The sequence below is a fragment of the Ostrea edulis genome, chromosome 4, assembly GCF_947568905.1.
Source record: "Ostrea edulis chromosome 4, xbOstEdul1.1, whole genome shotgun sequence".
NCBI classification, from domain to species: domain Eukaryota; kingdom Metazoa; phylum Mollusca; class Bivalvia; order Ostreida; family Ostreidae; genus Ostrea; species Ostrea edulis.
Window position 1 is genome coordinate 6,954,621 of NC_079167.1, and position 17,214 is coordinate 6,971,834.

The 17,214-nt window shown below is 34.1% G+C and overlaps 2 protein-coding genes across 4 annotated transcripts in view; one reads left to right on the top strand and one right to left on the bottom strand.

Annotated features, from left to right (window-relative positions):
• Positions 1-6,480, top strand: part of LOC125668809 (probable dimethyladenosine transferase) — a 37,614-nt gene extending 31,134 nt beyond the window's left edge. The window contains exons 10-12 of the mRNA XM_056161775.1: positions 2,503-2,566; positions 2,664-2,770; positions 4,776-6,480. Of these exons, the coding sequence (XP_056017750.1) occupies positions 2,503-2,566; positions 2,664-2,770; positions 4,776-4,818 (214 nt within the window). The 3' untranslated portion in view covers positions 4,819-6,480. The remainder of the gene's footprint in view (positions 1-2,502; positions 2,567-2,663; positions 2,771-4,775) is intronic.
• On the bottom strand, positions 6,477-17,161 carry LOC125668808 (tetratricopeptide repeat protein 4-like). Of its 3 annotated transcripts, none has more exons than XM_048903242.2 (12): positions 17,032-17,161; positions 13,549-13,695; positions 12,755-12,863; positions 11,592-11,753; positions 11,397-11,474; positions 11,170-11,237; positions 10,915-10,971; positions 10,736-10,822; positions 10,030-10,223; positions 9,664-9,754; positions 8,247-8,329; positions 6,477-6,596 (listed from the first exon to the last, which is right to left on the bottom strand). In XM_048903242.2, the coding sequence occupies exons 2-12, from the start codon at positions 13,675-13,677 to the stop codon at positions 6,497-6,499; spliced, it is 1,158 nt and encodes a 385-aa protein (XP_048759199.1). In that variant the 5' UTR covers positions 13,678-13,695; positions 17,032-17,161; the 3' UTR covers positions 6,477-6,496. The 3 variants fall into 3 exon arrangements, with proteins under 3 accessions (XP_048759199.1, XP_048759201.1, XP_048759202.1); XM_048903244.2 differs by having other exon boundaries at positions 17,036-17,152; XM_048903245.2 differs by lacking the exon at positions 17,032-17,161 and adding an exon at positions 15,278-15,357.
• Positions 17,162-17,214: the final 53 nt, after the last annotated feature.

Consider the following 17,214-nt stretch of genomic DNA (forward strand, 5'->3'; position numbering starts at 1 on the left):
GGGAGATAATCAGGAAAATACAAACAAAAGTAGTGGTTGCTAAAAAATCTTCTTCTCAAGAACCACAGGGCAGATTATCACCAAACTTACACATAAGGATGAGGATATGTTGTAGATTAAAAATTGTTCAAGGCATTACCCTGGGGCAAAGGACGTGGTCTCAAGGTCACTTCAAAGTTGACCTAAATTTAAAATTTTTTTAAATTCCTTAAATCTTAGATATTTTAGTCATTATAAGGACTAGGATCATCAAATTTTGACAGTTGATGCATCTTAGGACCTTGTGTCAAGTTGTCTCAAAAGTAGGTCACGGTGACCTACTTTTTGAATTTTGCAGGTATTTATTTTAAAATTAATTTTGATGCATATCTTGGACACTTTGAAGCCTATGATCATCAAAACTTGTCAGTTGGTGGATCATGGGACCTTGAAATGCGTCAACTGAAAAATAGGTCACCGTGACCTACTTTCTGAATTTTATGGCTTATCATTTATAGATATATTTTAAGTTGTTATTTCAAATACCGAGAGGTTTAGAATCATCAAATCTTGTAAGTTGATGCATCTTGAGGCCTTGAAACATATTTATAAAAAAGTAGGTCACAGTGACCTACTTTTTGAATTTTGCAGATATTCAAATTTCACATTTTCAATTTTAGATGCATATTTTGGGCACTGTAAAACCTAGGATCATCAAACTTTGTCAGTTGATGCGTCTTCAGTCTTCGGTTTGTGTCGACCAAAAAGTAGGTCACCGTGACCTACTTTTGGTATTTGACAGCTAAATTACTATATTTCAGACACTATTTGACCTACAATCTTCAAACTTTGTCAGTTGATGCATCTTGAGTCTTCGGAGTGTATCGACCAAAAAGTAGGTCACTGTGACCTACTTTTGGCATTTGACAGTTATATTTATATATTTCAGTCACTAATTGACCTACAATCATCAAACTTTGACAGTTGATGCATCTTGAGTCTACGGAGTGTGTCGACCAAAAAGTAGGTCACCTTGACCTACTTTTGGAATTTGACGGCTATATTTATATAATTCAGATACTATTTGACCTACAGTCATCAAACTTTGTCAGTTGATGGGTCTTGCATGTTCGAAGGGTTTCGACCAAAAAGTAGGTCAACTTGACCTGCTTTTGGAATTGGACACCTATATTTATATATTTCAGATACTATTTGACCTACAGTCATCAAACTTTGTCAGTTGATGCGTCTTGCATGTTCAAAGGGTGTTGACCAAAAAGTAGGTCACCTTGACCTACTTTTGGAATTGGACGGCTATATTTATATAATTCAGATACAATTTGACCTACAGTCATCAAACTTTGTCAGTTGTTGGGTCTTGCATGTTTGAAGGGTGTTGACGAAAAAGTAGGTCACCTTGACCTACTTTTGGAATTTGACGGCTATATTTATATATTTCAGATACTATTTGACCTACAGTCATCAAACTTTGTCAGTTGATGGGTCTTGCATGTTCGGAGTTCGCTGACCAAAAAGTAGGTCACCATGACCTACGATTGGAATTTGACAGCTATATTTCAATATTCAGATACTAATTGGCTTAAAATCATCAAACTTTGTCAGTTGATATTTCTTGGGTTCTCAAAATGTGTAAACCAAAAAGTAGGTCACATTGACCTACTTCTTTTGAATTCTTAGGATTTAACTAAAGATTTAGAATACTAAGAGGCTAAGAATAGAAATGGTGGGGTTGTACAATTTATCAGAAGAGCGATTCTAGGCCCTTGCGCCTCTTGTTTTATATAGCCATTAAAGTTATACCATGTTGATTGGGAAGCAAAACGTCATTGGTACGTACTTTCATGAAAACAGCCTACATGAGCTTGTGATGAGCGTCTTATGTACCATTTCTGATACTGTTTGTATTTTCATTACTGCTGTATTTCTGAATATTTACATTTCCAATGATTTTACCTTCAGTATCTTAACAAATGATAATGATAGCCATTTCCTCATGAATGCAAACAATGCGCATATGAATACAGATGGATATAGCATATCTGTTTGAATGGATGGGAATTATGATAGAAATGAAAATAAATGTATGTATAAAAAATAAACTTCATGTATGAAAATATATGAGGGTATGAACTGCGATGTCTGTGTACTTTTCATGAAGTGCTAAATGAAGTATATGTATGTCAGCATGAAGCACTACAGTTCATGCCCTCAAGTATTTCCAGAAATGAAATTAATTTCTAAAATATATTGGACGGGTGTATTTTGCAGTGTAAGCATTGCTCTTGGTTGTTGTGTAATACCCAGGTAACCTTAATGGTTACTTTGATGCTTTTATGATATATGATGGATTTTCCTCATTTGCCTGAAAGCAATAGTTGCCTGAAAGCAATAGTTTTCAGTATAACAAAATTACTGTGTATACGGTACACAGTGAAATAAAAACTTTCGTCATTTTGATTTGCCATAGTAACTATATATAGTTTTTGTTTTTAAATTTTACAGGTTTACCAAAGTATTAGAATTGCTGGAGAAGAATTATAGGACACACTGCTCCCTGAAATCTGTGGTAAGTTTCTGTATGATAACGTAATAGAGAGGTATATTTTCCTTCAAAAATTATAAGCCAGCATTGTACTTAATGTAAAATTTATGATATCTTAAAGCCGGTAGCTGCAGATTTTGATGTAAAGGAGAAAATAACAGAAATATTGGAGAAGGGAGACTTCGACAAAAAACGGGCAAGGACAATGGACATAGATGACTTTCTTGGGTAAGAAGGAATTGCACAAAACTTGTCTAATCTGGACAAACTTGGTATCAGAAAGTCTTCATATTAGACAACATTTAAAAATACAGAGTACTTTTGATATTAGCAGTTTAGTGGCAAAATATGTGTATGGTTTACTCATTTTAGAATGCACATCAGCAGATTAATTAGATAAGATAAACTTACCAAGAGATAATGATTTCACCCTGCATGAAAGTTGTGGACAGATTTTATTGATTTGAAGGAAGGACAGGCCTTTGGTCAAAACACAATTGATAGATTTTAGTGTTGGAAGTAGACACAGGAATATTTGATAAATTTTTATTGATTCAGTTTTAGACACATTTAATATCCCAGTCAATGGGTCGGATGAATATGAGTTACCGTATCTATACTGGATTTTAAACTTAATAAAAACTCTTACAAAGATACATTGCTAATCTATACTGGATTTTAAGCTTCATAAAAACTCTTACAAAGATACATTGCTGGATCCAGTAAATGTTCCACCAAGTCCCTATCTTTGCTCCTCACGAAAATATTAACAGCTGTGAAGGAGAAACTTCAAACGTACTGTGTGCCTACATATGCCAGAAGTGGTGTAAATCAAATGTGGATTCTAAAAAACTTTTAGTAAACTTGAAATCACAAAACTTTACTCAATTCAACAACATCAAAACATATCACTTTTCAACACTGTACACGACCATTCCTCACGATAAATTAAAGACTAGACTTTTTGACATCATAGACAGTTGCCTCTTCAACAAAAATGGAAAACGCAAATATTCATATCTAGTGATCAGTCATCCAAAAAATTATCGTGGTCTTTGGTGATCAAGTCTTCCAACTTTCTGTTGGAATTCCCTTGGGCACGAATTGTGCTCCTTTGTTAGCTGACCTGATTGTATATTCCTATGAAGCAGAATTAATTTAAAAATTTCTACGCAAGAAGAAAAAATCTCTTGCTGTGGCCTTCAATTCGACATTCAGATTTATAGACAATGTTTTATTTATTAACAAATAATAATTTCATTCACATGTCGATTCGATATATCCGTGTGAACTCGAAATAAAAGACATCACAGAGTCGTCCACTTCTGCTTCATACTTAGATATTTTATTTAAAGTAGATATTAACAACAAACTAACAACTCAACTTTATGACAAACGGGATGATTTCAGCTTCTCCATTGTCAACTTCCCATATTTATGTAGCAATATTCCATTATTACCTGCATATGGTGTTTATATCTCTCAACTGATTCTATACGCAAGAGCTTGCTATGCATATGGTCAGTTTTTAAATCGAGGCAGGCTACTGACAAACAAGTTGATGGTGAAGGGGTTTCAACAGTCTCATTTTAAAGTCAGCATTTCGCAAATTCTGTGGTTGTTATTATAATATAGGATTAAACATAATTTTTGAAGAATTTATCGATGTGTAAACTCTGGAAATTTTACTCACAAACTGAATAAAAGTGCGAAGTGACTATGGATAACTCCGTTTACCTGATCAAGATATAGGGCTCACGGCGGGTGTGACTGGTCGATAGAGATCTTACTCCTCCCAGACACCTTATCCCACCTCTGGTGTATCCAGGGGTACGTGTTTGCCTAGTTTCTGTGGAAACGAGGGGGTTATTTATATTCGGTCTTTCTAGGGATAGAAAGACCGAATATAAATAACCCCCTCGTTTCCACAGAAACTAGTGTTTGCCCAACTTTCTATTTTATATTGCTTATAGGAGTTATGAGATTGATCACTATTCGTTATCTTCACCTTTCATCTCTGAGCCATAGTAGAATAGAAATAGAGTTCTAACTTGTTTTCGTGTGTATTGCAGGATAACCTCCGAGGTCGAGAAATGTTGTTTTGAAATATAAAAGCTTGGGTGCTAGAAAATGCGATCTTTATATCTTAAATAACATGCTGATATTTATTTCCTGTATTGGGTTTCTGATACTTGAATCAGTTGTTTTGTAACTGCATAGTCTTTTTTTTCAGGTTGCTGAATTGTTTTAATGCAGAGGGATTTCATTTTTCATGAAAGTATCCACAAAACAAAAGATGTACCATGTCTTTCATTTTCATTATGGAGTCCAGATGACATCATAATATACTGTTTAATGTCTGTGCTCAATAAAGGCACTTTCAATTAAAACATTTCTTTTAGGCCTGCATTGTTGATAAAACAGAAGAGTGAAATCTCGTAGTTCAAGTTTGCATTGATATAAAACCTTATGTGATATCATGTGAATGATGAATAAGATATCATGTGAATATTGAATAAGACATCATGTGAATGTTGAATAAGACATGAGAATGTTGAATAAGATATGAATGTTGAATAAGATATGATGTGAATGTTGAATAAGACATCATGTGAGTGTTGAATAAGGTATGATATGAATGTTGAATAAGACATCATGTGAATGTTGAATAAGATATTGTGTGAATGTTGAATAAGATATGTGAATGTTGAATAAGACATCATGAGAATGTTGAACAGGACCACCAATAAGGAGTGATGAAACAGTGTCAAATTTTTCATACTGAATTGAAAACAAAATAAGACATATGCTATCTAACCTTTTAAATTCTATCACCCACCTGGTCTGTAGATTGCAGATTTAAATTTTTTCTAAATGTTATCTCAATAAGATTTCTTTTTTTTTGCCCCAGAGATCGAAGATCGGGGGGCATATTGTTTTTGTCCTGTCTGTCATTCTGTATGAAACTTTAACCTTGCCAATAACTTTTGAACAGCAAGTGCTAGAACTTTGATAGTTCACATGATTATTCCTTGTGACAAGACCTTTCTGTGGGTACCAACAATTTTGACCTTTGACCTACATTTTGAAAACTTTAACCTTGCTAATAACTTTTGAACAGCAAGTACTAGAGCTTTGATATTTCACATGAGTATTCCTTGTGACAAGGCCTTTCCATAGGTACCAACATTTTTGACCCTGTGACCTTGACCTACCTTTTGAAAACATTAACCTTGCTTAATAACTTTTGATTAGTAAGTGCTAGAGCTTGGATATTTCACATGAGTATTTCTTGTGACAAGAGTAGTGGTGTAGCTAGGTTTGAAATATTTGTAAGCAGGGGACATTTTTTGTTTACGGTGATAAAAATTTAATGAAAATATTTGTAAGCATGTGCTTACAGTGCTACAGTGTAGTGTAGCTACACCGTTCTTCTTTCCGTGGGTACCAAAATTTTTGACCCTGTGACCTTGACCTACTTTTAAAAAATTTGACATTCGTCATAATTTCTAAATGGTAAATTTATATTGGAGCTTTCATATTGCACATGAGCATTTCTTGTGACAAGATCTTTCTACTAGTACCAAGATATTTGTTTTTGTGACATTGGCAATCTTTAGAATTGACCATTATCAGGGGCATTTGTGTTTCACAAACACAACTTGTTATTTTGTTGTTGTTGCTACAACTGGCAATGTTTTAAATTTCCAACAACTTTATTACTCATATCATGTATTTTTTTTTATTGAAGGTAATTTTGATTGTTGTTTCATACTTTCCTTGTTTATCCTATTTCAACTCTGTATTAGTTTGCTAAGGTGCATCCTTTTGAAATTGAAGAATAAAAAGAGAACAAACTTTCCTTCAGGGAGCATATCGACACATTCATTGCTGATATACCTGTACATGATTTAATAATAAAACAATACATAAATTCAGTGGCAATTTTTATTTTTAAGAAGGAAACACTGTGTATTCTTTGACAAAATGTTCATGGAATCGTGATTTGTTGACAAGAATGATAAAACATGGAGTCCCAGCTTCCACCACAACCCTGTAAAAACAAGGCATAATAATGAACCACAAAAGGGGGATTAACAAACATAAAACATTGTTATCAGAAAACAACAGCTTGTTGGAAAGGGTAAATATTGTTAAAATGTTACACATATTGAATGGCATTGCTATGCATAAAATACAACTAATTCTTGTGCTTCTGTGCTATACTGTACTATTTTCATGCATGTAACTGGATGGCACTATTCAAGTCATATGTAATATTGTTTAGAAATGTAAATTGTGTTTTAATTACATATGGCTTGAAAACCAGTTTCATGCAAGTTGCACAAAATAGTCTTCTAAATTCTAAAAGGGCATAAGTCTCAGAAAAAAATCAAATGAGAATTTCCTGTGAATATGCACATCTACACACGTCTAGATTAAATACAAAATTAACACAATATTTTGTTCAGTGGTTGGTTTCAAAAGAGTTGCACTGACAAACTGTTTCAGTAGTACAAATGTATACCTAATTTTGACCAAACTTCTAAAATCAAAGGGACATAACTCCTAGAAAAAAATATCATCTATACAGTATGTCCTTATTAAGTTCAAAGTTTCATGAAATTTTGTTGAGCTGTTTCAGAGGAGTTGAGCTGACAAGAACAGGATTGATGGACGGGTAAAAAATATACTCTCTGCAACTTGTTGTGTGGGGTATAAGACTGTTGGAGATCTGAGGCTGTACAACTTTTAAATTCTGGTTTAATTGTTGCAATACAACATGGACATCAATGCATATTCTCCAAAGCTGTGCTCTATCAGGGGCATAGCTAGGACTATTTGAATGTGTAGGCTGAGGGTTTCACAGATGTGCCGAAGGGGGAGGAGGGTAGGGGTAGCCCCTAGAATACGTAGTTTTAGTGGGGGACCATCCCCGAGGAATGTTTGAAATATTAGGACTCATAAATTTGAGTTACTCTGAGCATCACATCAATTGTTCAATAGACATAGAATATTGTACATCTTTTCAAAGATTTTAAAACGGTTGAGTCGAAAGTTTATCAATTATGAACACCATAAGTTTATATAAAAATATATTATTATACCGAGTGAAGTTTGGACGGGCCAAAGGCAAGGCTCCTAAGGTAAAGATATTCTTATATTCAGCATCCCTTCAAGCCTCATTGGGTCCTTTTCCAGTTTTAACACAAATTTAAAATATCTTAAATATTTGGATGTGACAGGGTGTTTAAAAGTAAAAGGTATATAAAAATGAGGTGATATTTCTATTTCTAATTTACCGTATTTTACTAATGATTATCACTTGGGACTTGCCGATGACCATTTCATGCTTCACTCGGTCCAATGGTCATACTGTTATACATATTATCAGAGTGTGCTGTACATGTGTCATGATTCTATTCAATTTTAAAAGCTAGAAATGTATATGAGCACATCATATTGTGCAAAAATTTATGAAAAGAAAATTGTAATGAAAAATCTGCCCATCGGAAAAGTAGGAGAGGTATAGGCTAGTGCTAGGTATCCAAGATGACAACAACAACAAAATGCAAAATACATACATATTTAAATCTCATGCACCAGAAATTTCCATTCCTGCAACTTTGACATGAACTTAAAAATTATCTGCAAGTGTCAATGAAATGTGCTATCATATACACTTAGAAGATGATGAACTTGCCATTTGTTTTGAAGAGCTTTTAGCAGAGAACAAGATTGTGATATCTGATGTAATGTAGTCTTCTCTTTGTCCTCGTAATAAATCTAAAATACAAATTCAGTGTGAATTGCTGTGCCACAAATGGAGCCCAGTAAAACAATTGATATAAACTTCGGGGTTATAATGCGAGTATAGTGGGGTACCATAGTGATTTTATAGAGAAAATACTTCTGGTATCATAAATTTGAATGGAATTATATGCAGCACAGATAACATTTATCCATGGATTAAAAAACAAGAGGCCCATGGGCCACATCGCTCACTTGGCCTATATTTAAAGATTTTCCCTACATATTCGCTTGTACAACTTTGATCCCTTTTGTGGCCCAACCTAACTCCAGGGACGATGATTTTTACAAACTTGAATCTGCACTTTGTCAGGAAGCTTTCATGTAAATGTAAACTTCTCTGGCCCAATTGTTCTTGAGAAGGTTTTTAAAGATTTTCTCTATATACTTGTATATAAAACTTTGATCCCATATTGTGGCCCCATCCTACCCCCGGCGGCCATGATTTTAACAAACTTGAATCTGCACCATGTCAGGAAGCTTTCATGTAAATTTGTACTTTCCTAGCCCAGTGGTTCTTGAGATTGATTGATTGTATCTTGCTTAACATCTCACTCGAGAATTTTTCACTCATATGGAGACATCACCAAGACCGGTAAAGGACTTCAAATTAAGGCCTATGCTCGGTGCTTATGGCCATTGAACAGTGAGGGTTCTTTAGCGTGCCACACCTATTGTGACACATTTTTAAGGTCATCTCTGAGGACACGTGACATTCACACCTGATGCCGAGCGTTTGACGATGGAACTGTCACTACCTGTTTTAACGACTTTGGTCTGTTGCGGCCAGGATTCAAACCCCGGCCTTTCGCATGCGAGGCGAACGAAAAAGATTTTTAAAGATTTTCCCTATATATTTGTATGTAAAACTTTGATCCCCTATTGTGGCCCCATCCTACACTCGGGGTTCATAATTTTAACAAATTTGAATCTGCACTATCTCAGGAAGCTTGCAGGTAAATGTCAGCTCTTCTGGCCAAATGGTTCTTGAGAAAAAGATTTTTAAATGGCCCCACCCTATTTTTGCATTTTCGTGATTATCTCCCCTTTGAAAGGGAGATGGCCCTTCCTTTGAACAAACTTGAAAGCCCTTCACCCAAGAATGCTTTTTGCCAAGTTTGGTTGAAATTGGCCTGGTAGTTCTGGAGAGGAAGTCGTAAATGTGAAAAGTTTACAGACGGACATACAGACAACAGGCAATCAGAAAAGCTCAGGTGAGCTAAAAACATCTTTTTCATGGTTCAGCTTTTTGAAAAATTGAAACGTGCATAAACAAACTTAAAAATTGTAGATGGAAAATGAAATCATACCAGGAAGTCGTCAGGTTTGTACTTTTTGTCAAGATCCCAAGAAGCAGGTGGTACATCAGGACCAAACATGTGCAATAAATGATCTTGAAATCTGCAAGTAAGAAATATGCATCTCCCATAAAAATAAATAACATGTCATGTATATATTATTACATACATCTCAAAGATAAATATCATGTCATGTACATTGTATATTATTAATTCAAACAGACAAGCAGTCAGCTAACTTGCATATTGATAAAAACAATGAAAGCATAGGATTATTGGAAAAGCTGTTTAAGCTAATATCATCCAATGCTTTTATTTATATTTACATCCTCCATAATACAAAGAAACCACATATGTTCCACATATTTATAAACTTACGTGCTGTTTTCATTGAAGTCCTCTATATAGTCTGTCTGTGTGTGCTCAGGATACATGAACAACACTGGCCAGTGTAAAGTGTCGTTGCCATCAACATAAACCGTAGCTCCACTAGGATTATGTAACTCGACATTTGTGAAGAGAAGGGGATCATAACCTTTGTCGGCTAGTCCAGCTAGCCGGATACCATGACTCTATAAAGCGTATCAAGTCTTAGTACATAATATTAACTCAAAGAGAAAATTTCACACAACACCTGAAGCAGAAACACATTTTGACAGTGTTTTTCCAGTTTACTTGTTCCATGGGGATCTGAGTTAGAACTGGTCCTCAGTTCCCCTTGCTTGTCATTAGAGAGACTAAATCGGGCGGTCCTTCGGATCAGACCAACCCTAGGCCCCATGTCACAGCAGGTGTGGCACGATAAAGATCCCTCCCTGCTCAAAGGTCGTAAGTGCCGAGCATAGGCCTAAATTTTGCAGCCCTTTACTGGGAATGGTGACGTCTCCATGAGTGAAAAATTCCTGAGCAGGACGTTAATCAATACATTATAATCAATCAATCAATCCAGTTTACTTAGATACATTGTAGGTTATTCCCAGCTGATTCTGGAAACCATATATAGCTGGATGAAGTTATTTAATATAAAAAATGAGCAACTGCAAATAGATGTCCAGTTACATAAATGGTTCTAAACTACTGGTACTTTTATTGTTGTTATAAGTTTCTTGTGCTCAGCTAATTCTTTTCGTTCCTTAGCAGCTTCTTTCCTTTCTTCTTTCTCTTGTATGCTCTAAAAATATTGGTAGAAGTAGAAGTTGTAATGTTAATTTCAGTCTATGCAGAAATCTTTAGCATGTCAAAATATAATTTATACACTGGTACCTTGTATTTCTCTGCTTTCTGTTTAATATCCAAAAGGACTGTGTTTGTTTCTTCTATCTATGTTCAGTCAAGAAGATTTTTCAAAGACATGTAGTTTAAAGAAACTTCAAATATCATAATCCCTCCCTTGTTCAAATATATCTTGGAAAGTATTACATACAAATTAAACAAAAACTATTAATCTTGCAGGTCTCTATGACACACAGAAGCATGATTTCCATCCCCTCTTTGTTTTTACATTTGAAATAAGGATACTGCTAGTCCAAAATCACTCCATAAGCTTGCTACGGAATATTTTTTCATCTCCATGCAACACTGAGCACCTAAAATATTCAGTAAAGTTAGAAACTAATAGTTTGTTTCTTTAACACATTAAGTGAAAATATGTCTCATTCTTTCACGAATAATAAAAAGATTATTTCGTACCAGTAAGTGAAAATTTGTCTCATTCTTTCATGAATAATGAAAAGATTATCTTGTACCTCTTATAACTGCCTTCATATGGTCTGGTTTGAATTTATGAGCAATGATTGCATCTTGAAATGCTGATCTGTAATTTTCTGTAGTAATAAAAAAACAGGGATTAAAGATGTAGATTTCACATCTTAAAAAAGTGACCTGCTTGCATCTTATGTGTATTTTCACAATGGCTGTCTTACTACCCCTTTGTGACCTACGTTTGTGGAACTGGGCTGCTGCTCTGTTCGTATACAGCACAGCATTCAGAGCTTTGTCTGGGCATTTGAACTTTATCCCAGCCGTGTAGTTATCTATTGCTATGTCATATCTCTTCTTCTTGAATTCAACATTCCCATCTTCTTTGAAGGACTCAGCATTGCCTGTTGTAAATTCAAGTTTATAACCAATCACTAGTACATCTCTACAATTATATGCAAGAGCAGAGGAAAAGTTCAAAACCCTGATGGTAAAGCCTGCAATTTTTACACATTTTGATATGATTCAAAAGAACTAGAAACCATATTATCATATCTCATATACATCGTTAATATTCTATGAAAGAACTAATCTGACTGTTTTATTTGCTCATGCGACTCAAGAGGATATACATATATAGATATACATTTATATACAGCACATTTCCCTGGAATTAAAATTGTATCCCACTTCTGCAAAACCCCTTTAGCATTTCCCTTTTAACTCATCATAAATCAGTTAATTGATTTTTTCCCCTTTTTACTGACGATTGGGGAAAATGCACACCATATATCTCAGTTTTGCACACAGGTAATTTCAGTGCTCTTTCTTTAACTTTGGGAAATAATGCTAATACCAGTGGGAAAACTGCTGAAGAAGGGGTATAAATTGTCTCCCCTTCCCAGAAGGGAGACATATTGTTTTGTGTGAATTCTTCTTCATCTTCCATTTCAGATCTCATACAAAGTTTGTCCGGGCCATAACATTTTGTCTTTTGACATATGCCTATGATATTTGGTATGTATTAGGGAGGTCACCTTGCCATACTCTGTGTACACTTTAATTTCTTTCTGGCACCACGCTAGTCATGCGACTTAGTCTCGCGAGAATCTCTAATGACAATAAATTACTAAAGGGAAGTAACTTACTTTTAAATCAATTGTCCGTGGTGCAGGTAGATGATTTTTCAACAATTTTTAAAAGTGGTTAAATATATCTAAGAGACAATTTCTGATCCAGGATTTTATTTTGACTAGCTTTTTGAAGTGTCTAATCTAGAAAACTCAAAATCTTCAAAAAATATTCACTTTGACCTTTAAAGATGTTATGAAATCATATACATATGTTATAAAACAGATCTGTTACTTTGTATTTACATGCAATGTAGAAGTAAACTTGTACTAACTAGTTGGGTCTTGTTGCTCATATTTAAGTCTCATCAGTCCTTCCATATCCTGACTGAGAGGTTTTGAGTAGTCAATATCCTTGAGAAATGCTGGATGGTTTTCAATTTCCTGTGATGAAAAAATGACAAATTCTGAACTCTTTAACTGTATTACTGTAATATGATTATCAAATCTTGCTATTTCTCTAAAAGAGAACCAAACTGCATGTACTGTTAACTCTGGTTATTCACCATGCACACACAGCTTTTATATTTGAACATTATGCAATGTTTTACAAAAACAATTTAATATGTATATCTATAGATGGCTGTTATGGTGTTGATTCTTGCTAAAATAGTTGTAACCTTTCGAACAGTTTTTAAATACATGTACATATTTTGGGGTAGAGGAACAAAAATTGTGAATTTCAAGATCCATGTCCCGTGTGCGCCCTATGGGTAGTAGGGCTAAAACTTAAAAATAGTACAGGCTTTATAAATATTCATTACTTCCGGATATCTAGCATAAAAAATTAGTGGTTATTTTGAGAATGAAGACCTCGACTAAGGTTGTCATGTAGGGTTTATGTTTATTGAAAGGTCAATCTTTGATATATCACCAATAGTTGAATACTGTCGTGAGACTGTGCCATTTAATTAAAACTATTACTTAGGCAAGTGTTTTCTGATGGTTTTCTCTTTTAAACTATTCTATACAACATACATCATATAGAAGTAAATCTATTTTGACCTTTAAGGTTCATAAGCATCTTATTTGAAAATAACCACATTGAGAAAGGATTATACAATTATACATTTAGAACTTCTTCAAAGCTTTTCTCATCTCCTTGCTTCTTCTCCTGAGATTTTGCTACCTCTGCTGCAATAAAATCTTCCAGTTCCTGATTCAATCGTCGGATTTTTTCTTCCTTGGTTTCTGGCATTGCTTTTAATGTTAGATTCTAGTAAAAACAAAAATAATTGTTGTAAAATATACTGCACAGATCAACAAAGTTCATGAAAATACACAATAAAAGGTCCATGGCCAATTGCTCACCTGAACTACATGTACTTAATTTTCCCATGTTCAGGTATGCCCCCTCCCGTTCTTGTGGACCTACCTAACCCAGGGTCATGGCATGAAAAAACTTACTAATAGTAAATACATACTACATTAGGGTGCTTGCATATTGAATTAAAAAGTGAGAAGATTTTATTACAGTGTTCCTATATATTACTTTTATGTAAAACTCCAAAACCCTTGTTGTGGCCCTTACCTTGGTCGAAATATCATGTATGTACTCGCTATTTATATATCAAAACACAAGCACCTACGTTAAGACAGGTCATGAGAATTTTTGCTGGGATAAAATCCGCGAAACAATGTGACAACTTTGAAAGAAGTATATCACTATATTTGTATTTATATTCAATTCTGTTTTCATCTAAGTTTTATATATACATAAAATCAACCATGCAGCTACTAAGATTGAAAGAAATATCAAATGTTATACTGCTGTCATGTAATTTGTGTCTGATGAATGTGAAAGTAAACTGATGATGTCATAACTATACATCCAGTGACAACAACACATGTAAAGAATTTGTTAACCGTATCATGTAAATATTGTCAAAATATGGAGTATTTGAAATATATGCCATAGTATAATGATATGTATGTGAAACACTGAAAATTTATCGATAATATGAAGATATGTTGATTTTATTCATTGACAATTTTGTTCATTGGAAAAGATTCTAAAACCTTAGATGACATGATGAAATTATGACATTTAGCAAGTCAGTCTGATTTTTCTCTGTCATACACTGAAATAAAACTGAAAAAGTATAACACTATGCTGTATACATTTAAAGCCCTTTTCTACACTGGGTGAAAAGTAACAAAACTAATGTACACAGCATGCTGCTAGAATTTATTGTTAAGAAAACGTTCAACAACAACAAAAAAAATCTAGAAAATCAGTGTAAAATGTAAAACACCGAGATGGTTTTGTGTTTAGACATATATAACAGAGATAAGCAACTCCTACGGCGGCATGTTTTTGGCTTAAAATATGTGATGGTCCCACCTATAAATTGTTAATTCCTATTTATCAGTTTATCAGTTTGATGAATTGATGTTGATTTAAGTTTAGTTCATTTCCATCATAAATTGGAACCAAATGTAACAAGCTTTGAAATGATTTGATGATCAACAAATATACTATTAACAAAAAATTAGGCAAATCATAAACATTTCACAAAATCTCACTGATTCTGAGTCATGTTTCACCTTTTGAAACTTCACTTTCATTTTACTTTGAAGTGAAATATCTTCTAAAAATATTGTACTATCTTGAATGTTTTTGTGATCGGATTTGAAAGGTTTGAACTTTATATCTTTCATTATTAATATGGTACACATAACTTAAATCAGTGTGTGCATTTTGCCGAAAAACAGGGGACCATGAGATAATACGAGACTTGGGGAAGATGCTTATCTCTGTTATATATATCTCTGGTTTCGATATCATCATTTCTTACTGAAAGTGGCAGGATTCAAGCAGCATGTTTGATAAACTTTGGGTGTTGTACCATTATCATCGCCAGTTAGATCAATATTTAAACCCTGAAGTAGTGTTATACTTTTTTATTTTGTATTAAGTTAATGATAATCTATTTCTAACAGACACATACTAACGTCATACTAAAGCGCATATATTTGTCATGTTGTTATGAAACAAAATGTTCTCACATAAACATCCAAAGTTGTTTTGGAGGGTGAAACCCGAATGGCCACAAGAACAGAGCTCTCCCTATAGGTAACACATATATACATGTTTAAAAGGAAAATTATAGAAAACTAATGAAAAATTAAACCATTACCTATGGAACTTGAAAATTTTGGTCCAAATGGTGTAGATTCGAATACAAGTGCATGGACATGTATTTATCCAATTTTAATCTCGTGTACCCAAGTTCATGTTGTTCTGAGATGTTACATAATATCCGTAAAAGCATGTAAATCTTATTAAATTATTTTTTAATCATATATAATCACTCCTCCAGGGTTGTCACTAACGCAAGAATCTGTGTCCTAGACGCAGAAAATTCATTTGGGACTCAAGTTTGTCTGATATGGTGAGTCCCGCAGGCACGTCAGTGACGGCCACGGACTCCGAGTATAAACCTTTTTATTTAAAAAGCCCTGATATTGTGTATTAATAAAAACTCGTAGTAGGAAAATAATCTAGGTAAAATATTACGCTCCAGTGAACCGAAGTAATACCCCGATTTCACAGTGTCCCAATCCGACTTGTTTGTCTAGCATCATTCAATTAGGTGTGAATTAGAATATAATATTCATAAGATAATTAGATAACATGCAAATTGAAAAACATTTTGCTACTGGCAGTTATTTACTCATATTTGTTTGATCTATATTAAAATATAAATGTTTGTCTTCTGGTAACCATTTTTATTGGAATCAAAAGTAGCGTAGTTTGTAAACTTGGTAGGTTTTTCAGATCGTCGGCAAGCAAAAGTAGTACGCGTCTATTTTATCACAATAATAATTTTATTAAAATCCTGTTCAATATTGAATAGGGTTGTTGTGATGATAGGAGATTCGGAGAAATAATTCTGTTGGCGTGGACAATTAGTCGTCCGCGGCCAAGTCGCGAATGATCAAAAATAAATCTTTAAAATTGATATGTTTTGTACTGTTTCCATTTTAATTGTCTTAAAAAACTCATTAGATATTCATGGGACTCATTAAATTTTTATGGGACCCATCAAATTTTCGTGGGACTCAAGCTGCATATAAACCACGAGTCCGGGACTCGTCTTCAATAATTTCTAGTGACAACCCTGTCCTCGATTAATGCGATTGTACCATGTCTCCTATGTTTGTGAATTTGCTAAACACCAACGCTGAATATGACATCACAAAGCACTGTTCACATCCATTGCGCTATGTTTACTGCGTTCAATGAATAGGTGGATCAAATGTCTAAAGTTAGGATGCTTTGATAGAGCTCTGCTGTCACACTCACACGTCAGGTGCTAACTTTGGGGTATTTTTTTGTGTTCTGTTATGGATATAGATTCTAATGCAAATACTTTTTGCTTCGCCCTTAAAAACGGTCACACCGTAAGACATATTAAAAGTTAGCCCCCCTCTCCCTGTTTAGGATAGATTCTAAAGACGGCAATTCACGTGCATAAATGACCTGCCTTAACATACCCTTTAATTCTGTCTAAAAGAAGAAATAACGAAACAAAATAAATAATCTTACCTACTGTAACCTTTAAAATTCTGTTGATAACACTTAACTGATGTGTTTAGTCGAGTTTTAAAGAATATTCATTTATTTTGATTAAATCCCACATTGGCATATCATGTCGGAAACCTATATTGGAAGATAACTTCTCAAATCATATCAGAGGAAATAATATTTCCGGTTTATTTCTGGGCTTAA

Excerpts from the sequence above, each read along its gene's own strand:
- LOC125668808 (XM_048903242.2), bottom strand. The coding sequence starts at position 13,677 with ATGCCAGAAACCAAGGAAGAAAAAATCCGACGATTGAATCAGGAACTG. Across the intron at positions 11,475-11,591 it reads AGCAGCCCAGTTCCACAAAC|AAAATTACAGATCAGCATTT; the intron begins GTAGGTCACAAA and ends TTATTACTACAG. Across the intron at positions 11,238-11,396 it reads TATGAAGGCAGTTATAAGAG|GTGCTCAGTGTTGCATGGAG; the intron begins GTACAAGATAAT and ends TGAATATTTTAG.